Source organism: Protopterus annectens, chromosome 7.part0 (genome assembly GCF_019279795.1).
Source record: "Protopterus annectens isolate FY-2018-M chromosome 7.part0, PAN1.0, whole genome shotgun sequence".
Taxonomy (NCBI): Eukaryota; Metazoa; Chordata; order Ceratodontiformes; family Protopteridae; genus Protopterus; species Protopterus annectens.
The window spans coordinates 868,848,339-868,857,186 of record NC_056739.1 but is presented as its reverse complement, the minus strand read 5'-3'; the positions used below and the strand labels follow the sequence as shown (position 1 = coordinate 868,857,186).

The 8,848-nt window shown below is 36.0% G+C and overlaps 1 protein-coding gene across 15 annotated transcripts in view; it reads left to right on the top strand.

The window, feature by feature from the left end:
* The first annotated feature begins 570 nt into the window (after positions 1-570).
* Positions 571-8,848, top strand: part of CADPS (calcium dependent secretion activator) — a 2,296,269-nt gene continuing 2,287,991 nt past the window's right edge. For 6 of the 15 annotated variants that reach the window (XM_044077440.1, XM_044077433.1, XM_044077428.1 and 3 more), the window contains exon 1: positions 573-1,436. In XM_044077440.1, coding sequence (XP_043933375.1) covers positions 1,101-1,436 — 336 coding nt within the window. In that variant the 5' untranslated portion in view covers positions 573-1,100. Of the gene's footprint in view, positions 1,437-8,848 lie in introns of all 15 variants that reach the window. The other 9 variants (XM_044077437.1, XM_044077439.1, XM_044077438.1 and 6 more) reach the window with 3 other exon arrangements.

Below are 8,848 nucleotides of genomic sequence, written 5' to 3'. Positions count from 1 at the left end.
CGTATTTTCTCCCTGTATGTTATCATTTCCAACTTTGCAAGGACGCAATATAGCTCAGTTCAAACTGTATAGAGAAGTCTGACAGACACAGCATGCAGAGCTGTAACCTGTAGCACAGGATACTGGCAATAATTGGACTCCTTGTATAAGCTGTATTTGTTCTGTGCAGGTAACAGAATCTTACTAATACGACAACGTATTAGTGACCGGTAAGTATTTTTTTCAGGATTTCCCGGGTTTGTGCCTGAAAACAATCCACTGAACAATTGTATCCCTTTTAACAAATGAAATCAAGTAAATAAATGCACAGTCCTAGCTTTGCACTAGCGCAACTGAATGTCAAAAAAGGAAAGTTTTTGTTCAAAGTTCTCTCTCCCTTCCAAAGTAGTTGCATCCGATAAACAAAGTTACTTCTCCGCCATGACTGGCTGAAAACTACGTTTTGCAAAGAATAAACAAAACGCAGGTGTTTCACATGAATGGACGTTTACTATAGTGTTGAGATTTAGCGTACAAAAACTCGAGTCAACGAAAGGTGGCGATGTGATCTCCATTCTTTACTCGCTACATCTGCAGTACGTATATAGATCCAGCACGCTGGACAGCTCCTTTGTCTGTACGTGTCAAAGAGGTGGAAGTCAACCGGCTCCCAAGACAGCTGTTTTATCTCTTTATTAGTGGATTCCACAAGCTAAAGGGACGCCAGCAAATGAGCATTGATCCAAAAGATATTCCCGTTATCTCAGCTTTATTCAAAATAAATCCTTACCAAATTGCAGACGGTAAGAAGAGAGTTAAATAGTGGAACACGTAAGCATTCGCCCCAGCAGGGGAGATGCTTGTTTGTAAGGAGCTGCAAAGAGCTTGCAACATCAGGCATTTCCTTCTGTTTTGAGGTTGCACTGGTGTAGACTGCAAGTAACCAAAGCCATACCGCCAGCTGATCCAGTGATTTAAAAAACAAAAAAGCAAGTGAAGGATACACTGCACACGCCGTAATCTGGGTGTCGTGTATCCTGTGCCTTTGCAGATAAGGGCAAGCCACCTAGGGCATCACAGCTGATATCTGACTTTGTTTTAACCCCCAAACTTGAACCAGAATGTTGGATCCATCGTCCAGCGAGGAAGAGTCTGATGAGATCGTGGAAGAAGAAAGTAAGGAGGTACTTGCCCCAGCTACCGGAGCTCGCCTATCCCCGAGCCGGACAAGTGAGAGTTCAGGCGGTCTGCAGCCCAGTAGCAGAAGCAGCAGTGTCCGGCCGTCAAGCCCTAGTCCGTCAGTGGTCAGCGAAAAGGAAAAGGAAGAACTCGAGAGACTACAAAAGGAGGAAGAAGAAAGAAAAAGGAAACTGCAGCTATATGTTTTCGTTATGAGATGTATAGCTTATCCTTTCAACGCGAAGCAACCAACAGATATGGCAAGGAGACAGCAAAAGGTAAGACTTCTAAAAAACAGTAATGAAATGCCAGACAGTTTATTATTTATGGGCACAGATTGGCACATGGAGCACGTATCTGGCAAATATATAAAACCGATATTCAGATGTTTTAACAATAGACAAACAGACCCACTCAACCTGACAATAGACCAGATTAAGAATGAAACAGGCTCCAGATGCTATTTCGAAGGTATGAAACTGTGACAGCTATGTAGGTGGGAACTATATAATGGCTTATAAGTCGAAATAAGAAATGACTATACTCAATAAAGACAGCGATTAGAGGCCAAATAAATAGCTTGAGCTGAGAAGAGATGTCTATTGGTTCCCTCCCATCTGTAACCTCGAAGCCCTAAGTACATACATCTGCAAAGTCACCGTGCCCTTCCTTGGCGTCACCAACTAAGTGTGGCTCTTAAACAATATCCCTTTCTAGAAATCATTTGGGTATTAATTTCAGTGTGAATAGAAAAAAAGGAAATAAATGGAAAACCACTGGCCTTCAATGCGCAAGGGTTAGGACCGAGTGACGCCGCCGAAAAGCACACTGGGTATTTATAATGTGTGAGATAACTCCGTATGTTTTGAGATTTCAGTAACTTAAATGGCCGTCGTTGGTGTTAAGATATATCAGAATAAAATTCTCTACGGCTGAGCTATGTTTCTTATACAAACCAATGTTCATTATGGTCCTGGGCGGTCCTTATTTGAAAACCTACAATCCACATTCCCTCTATATTGATTCTGTGATTGAATTTGTTTTAGAGCAATTCCATAGCACTCAACTGTTCAGATTTTCGCAGAATGCCCAGATTTTTGCCTCATATTATTTTGGTATGTTCCTTATAAAAATTGTAGGGTTTTTTTGCCCAATCACAGAGGGATGAAGTCATCAAATAATAACACACATTTGAGCTTCAGACTTTATATCCTTTAGAAAATACATGCAAATACAAACCCCGTCATTATAGAAACTTTCTAACTTTACAAGACCAATATGCAAAATCTCTCCCTATTTTGGACTGTGTCCCCTAATTATTTTAGACTTTGTCCAGATTTCCTGCTGAGGTCGAGAAGTATGCAATTCGCATTTCTCCTCCCCTTTTTATTACTTCACAAATCTCAGGTCACTGTTCTTGAATATGACATTTACCCATTTGGAGGCTCATAATTTTGCTTATTAAGATGCAGTAATCATAATATATATTTGTTTCTGGTCAAGTATTTGTTTTGTCTTTAGTTCTTATTTAATTTGCTATCATTAAAAAATAACGTTGACAGGCGTGTGCCCAGAAATGACTGCACATTGTACGCTTATGTACTTTAAAGTTTCATGTTGTTACTACTACCGGTCCATTTCACATTTAACAAACATACACATTCACCCAGATGCTGCCATTACCCAAGTAAGAAATAAAGCATCATTTTCGAATGCTGTGATTTACAAAAATCGAAGGATGTTGATTTCAATTAGCATCACATTTGAACAAAGTTGATAATGGGTATATATCTTATGTTTAGACTGGTAGACACACACCACACCTAACAATTACCCAGCATCTGAGATCATCTCTCTCACACACACACACACACACACACACACACACACACACACACATACACTGCTTAATGCTTTCTGTTAAATCATATTGGTAAGGACACGTTTGCAATCACGTGAACCTATCAATTACTGTTTTATAGTGGAGCATTGTAATATATTATATATTTCATTACTGTATTATTTTCAAAAAAATATGTGGCCTGCACTTGTTTAATCATTTCTTCAGTCCTGCAGATATGCATGGCAGTCAACAGGAGTCTGATTAATGCCTTTTTGCACAAAAAAAACTTTACCCGTACATGTTCTACTGCCTTTACTTGTTTTATATTTCAGAATATATTGTTAACATTAAATGTTATTTTGGTTTCTTGTGTGTCTTTTATTATTATTTATTTATTTTTAATAGTTTGGATTTACACTACTTTCTTAGACTAAGGCGTTCGAAAGTGCTCATGTGTAAAGGTGAAAAATGTGTTACCTACGGACCTTCTTAGTGACTTGCATAATGTAAAGCTTATGTCAGATGGTAGGTATTGCAATGTTTTCAAACGTTTTCTTCAATAAACTGAAATCTAGTAAAGAATTCTGCTGGATATATAAGGTTGTTTAATTTATCCTGAAATTTACAACTTGAATGTGGCTATCAATGTTATTTTATCCTTTACTTCAAGGTCAGGTGATTTTGGAGGTACAAACGTTGGCTGTAGGGAGAATAGTCCACCACATAGGAGATGAAAAGATGCATGCCTCCTTGCAAAACCATGACTTTTGAAGCTGCACATGAGGTTTAAATTTGGAGTTAAGTTCAAATTAGCATTTTTGCATTTAGACTTAAACTGTATAACTGTAGTAAAGCGGACTGTTGACATTTTATTTGAGGAACATTTAATCTTATCTTAATGGTTTTCCAGTCCTCTGATGTCTTTAATGACATTTATAGCAGTAGTTCTGCATCTGCATTAGCATGTCCAAGAATGCAGGGTGCACTGTTTTTCTCTGTAAGCTATTTGAAGGTCTATTAAAGGTTAACTTGCATATGCTTTTCAATTCAGAGTGATGGCTTTTACCAAATTGTAATAATTAAGATAATGAACTATTTGCAACTGAAATGATGGCAGGAACCTGTCTTATCAGTTACATTCAGAAATGCAAAAAAAATATTAATGCATAAAAATGATAAAATAACAAAGTATCGATTTGCTGTCCTTAAAAATGTGTTTAGCTCATTGTGGGTTTTGTTTGATGAAAGCATTGCAAATTTAAAAATAATCTACCAATATTTGTAGGTTTGGGCATCAGTGGTTTAGGGGAATTTCAGTGCATGCAGTGAAGATATGTATTGTGCACTTTGAGGCCTTTGTAAACATACAGATGGTTGCTTTTCAAATAGATAGCATCAGGAGCACAGCATGATTCAAGGTGACTCTGTCTTTCTCTGCAGCAAATGTGTTTGGACCTAGGAAAACAGCTTCATTTTTACTTGTTGGATCTTTAATCAAGGCCATTATACATTCTTCCCTACTGAGAATAAAGTCATTCTCCTAGTGAGCCATGCAAGAGAAGAACATAATCAAGCACTAGGATCTTTTTCCTAAATAAATTATTTATAAAAGTTATTATGAGCCCATGACATAGTATTTTTGTCTCTGTACTGCCTGAGGCATGTTAGTTACATTTACGTTTATTGTGACTTTTTGTTTGTTATTACAGAATCAACTAAATTAAATAATGGTATGAATGAATCATGTAAATGTAGATCATGTGAAGTAGTAGAAAACTGATTTAGTGGGACATAGAGGTAACATTAAATGTGAAAAAAATGCCTGTGTTTTATTCTGGTGATTCCACTATTTCATTCTTATGCAGTATTGAAAACATTTAGAAGCATGGAAAGTTCATTTAAAATTAGTTATGACATCTTACTCTGCAAAATTTCAATGACTTTCAGTGTCATTGGAGTACATTTTGTCAAGTACTGACAATAACATGCATATTTTGTGTATATTTATGTCTGTACTTCACATCTCAGCCTAAAAAGTCTGTCAACAAAAATAGTATCCACAACAAACCACAATGTGTTCTCCAGGTTAAAATGGCTTTCTGAAATCTTACCAGTGACCATAGCTTGCAGTATTTATGCAGAGATTGTTGTAATGCCTAGATATGTTAAAAGTTAGTTACCTGAGAATCAATAGCTGCATAATTGCAAAACACTTAAATCTTGGGCTGGATTAATATTTAGCCTGTGTAAAATCACTTTACTGAGAATGTTGCAGGCCATGAGGAATAGACCTTTAACATTAACGGGGTTGGGTGAGGAGGTATAAGAGGAACATTTACATTCACTAGAAAAAAATATGGTGTATTGTTTATTAAAACTAATATATTATAGAGAACAGGCACCAACACAATTTGCCTTTCTGACAAGGGGTAGATGCTTGGTTTTTAGAACTACCAGTAATAAGTAAAAGGATGAGGATTATTAAAATAAAGAAACTTGTTAGAAACATAGAGTTGGTGCACTTGATGCTAAATAAAACAGTCTGAAAGGTGAACACTAGTTCAGGTTTGTTAAGGGAAAATGCAATTAAAATTATTCAAGATTAAGAAGAAAAAAATGAATGGGCTATACTTGTAGACACGTGTGCATCCATGCATGTATTTATGTGTATGTGTGCGTGTGTGTGTGTGTGTGTGTGTGTGTGTGTGTGCGTGTGTGTGTGTGTGTGTGTGTGTGTGTGTGTGTGTGTGTGTGTGTGTGTAAGCTTTGAGTCTTATTTGCATTTTATACATTTGCTTTCTTCTTCCTTAATACGTATAATTACATAAAAGGACAGGATCATAAAAATAAATTAGTGTAAAACTATCCTTGATGAAAACGTGCTATAAAGTACTGGACATGGTACAAGAATAAGGGACCATTCTTATATTTTTTAAGTGTAAAGCTGCAGTCTCTCATGGATTGTACTTGAGACTGTTCAAGGAGTTGGTGCCTTAACTGGCAATGACTTATGCAACCTGTTTAGTTTGTATTTGGAGACAGTGGCTGTTTGAAGTTACATTTTCTGTAGGTGATACATTGTTTTGGTGATAGAGATCATATGTGTCTTTTGGACTTTAAGTCATGTGCCAGTTATTGAAAAGTTATCAGTATTATAACAAATATTTCAAAGAACTAAATCTATGGGTATAACAACATTTGCTTTCAATCTGCCCAATAACCCTCCCCATTATTTTTCCATGTAACAGCACACATTGATTTGCATCATCCACAAGTGTTATAATTATCTGTAGTATCATAAACATCCATTGTTAGAATGCTCCAAAGCATCACAATATGACACAAAACATTTGCTTTGGCAGAAGTCAAGTTGAAGAAGGAAGCTGTTAAGTAGAAAATGACATGTAGATAAAAATACTGATAATGGTGATAATTCCTTTGATTTAATTACTTGTTAACATTTATATGGCATTTATATTTTTGAATTTTTACCTGAAAACAGAATTCAAGCATCAGTGCAGTAACCCAGTTCACAAACATGTGGCTGAAAAAATTATGCACAGTTGATCAAGAAAAATAAATAAATCTAGTAATAATGATCTGTTTAGTAGCAAAAAGAACAGAATAAATTGCAAGGATTAAAATATAAAAGAAGAGAATAAGTTGCAAGGATTAAAATATGAAAAAAGTGAGGTAATAATAAAAAAGCTAACTGAAGACAATGGAGACACCACAGAGCACACACAATATTGTACAAGAGTAGATACAGAATTTTGAGAGAACGCAATAAATACACAGACATGTTGGGCAATGATTCCTTCATACGGAAATAGTCCAGCTTTATGCACAAATTATGAATGCATACAGTGAGGTACAGAAATGATTGAGGGGACTGGTTCTGCAGATGGGAGCATTTCCTTTCTCCCAAGGTGTAATAACCCATGTGTTGATTATAAAAAATGGTGCTCGGTTCTCAAATAGGGGATTAGAGGCTTGTCCCTACTCACCATGAATAACATTTTGAAAATGAAAAAAAATATATATATTTGATGAACTACCAGACTGGTAAGGATCTCACCAGTAAGAAATCATCATGGTGCATAGGAACTAGAGGAGCAGGAAGAAAAAAGTGATACCAAGCATCAAGGTATGCATTTCTCACTTGAAAATATTGTCCAGTGTAGTAACAATTTGTTGTTTTTGTTGTTGTATTAAATTCCACTATTAAGTGTGCTTGTGGGAATGGAACTACATTAACAACATTTTCCTTACAATCTGAAATACTCTTCATCTGCATCCATCAAATCCCTTTAAAACAAGCCATTGATCAGTTGCTCTAGGTCAGAGTTTTGTAGATGTGTGTTGATGGGACTTCTCTTCTCAAAATCATGTGGTAGTGATGTGGAGAAGCATAATGGCCTGTAAATGTAATGGTCATTATATAAAGTGAAGAACTCTACTTTAGTTTCCATTTTTAGTTCTATAGTGAGCAAGATAAGAACAGTTAAAGTCTGTTGTAGAGTAGAGGATGAGCTTGCATGCTTTACCTATTACCAGTCGTAGCATGCCTCTTTGACTCACTGTTTATTGAAAAATATAATCTGAAAGCAGTGAGTCAAAAAACGTATAACAGAAAAAAATATATTTTTTTGCAGGGGGCCAAACCCCGCTGTGTTGTAGGCTCTGCCCCAACACCCCCTAAATTATAGTTACTAACCCCACAGCCACACCACAGTGGAAAAAATGGGTAAAAATGCCCTGAAAGACAACCACTAGCTCACATAATGCAACATATTACAACAAAACTCACAGTGACGTTACATTTTCAAAAGAAACTCCCTGGCAAAACAGTCAACAATGATTCATATGAATGCCAGAGTGCACAGAAAGTAAATGTTTGATCAGAAACTCTGGTTTAGGTAGTAATATATGGTGGTCTTACCTATACAGATTTCAAGAAACCACTAATCCTGTCTCTTTGTCTTTTGTTTACTTAAATCCATGAAGAGGAGGTAGCACGGTAATGCAGATGTTAGTTTTGATGCCTGACGGTGGTTGTTTAATTTGATTCTTGGTTGGGTTTCTCCTGCCTATATGTCATCAGTAGTCTATGTGGGTGAGTGCCAGGTACTCCAGTTTCTTCCCACATCCCAAAGATGTCCCGTAGGTGAACTGATGTTTTTCCCAAATTGCATCTAGGTACATGTGTTGTGTGAACACAATGGATTGTTACCCATTTCCAAAGTAGTCTTTCTAATTTGCTTGAAGACACCTAAGAAATGCTTTTGCTATCTTGTGATTCTAAACTGGATTCATTTAGTACTTAGAGAAAGAATTATTTGATAGGTGTATAAACAAATAAATGTTTTATCTGCAAGAGTGGTCTGCTGTTTTTGTATCTTTTTTTAATCAAGATCCTTACCCAAAGGGAAATTTAAAAAAAAACAACGAAAATGCACAAAAAATGTTTGCAAGGTCAAATCAGGTATTCAAGGTGTATGTGAATCTTGCAAGTGTAGCCTTCTACACATAGTTATAATCATTGTCACTTGTTTATATTTTGTAGAGTACACCACAAAGATAATATAACTTATATCAGAATAAAAATAAACAGAATACAGTATACATATGCATGTATGTGTGTGTGTGTGTGTGTGTATATATATATATATATATATATATATATATATATATATATATATATATATATATATATATATAAACTATATTTGTGTCTGCACCACGCTGAAAGTTAATGCATCTTAGACTGGTCAGTTGATTTTCCATTGGATGAATGAGGACCAAAAACTGAATGACTTTCCATTGAAAAGAAAGATCTGTCTGGAG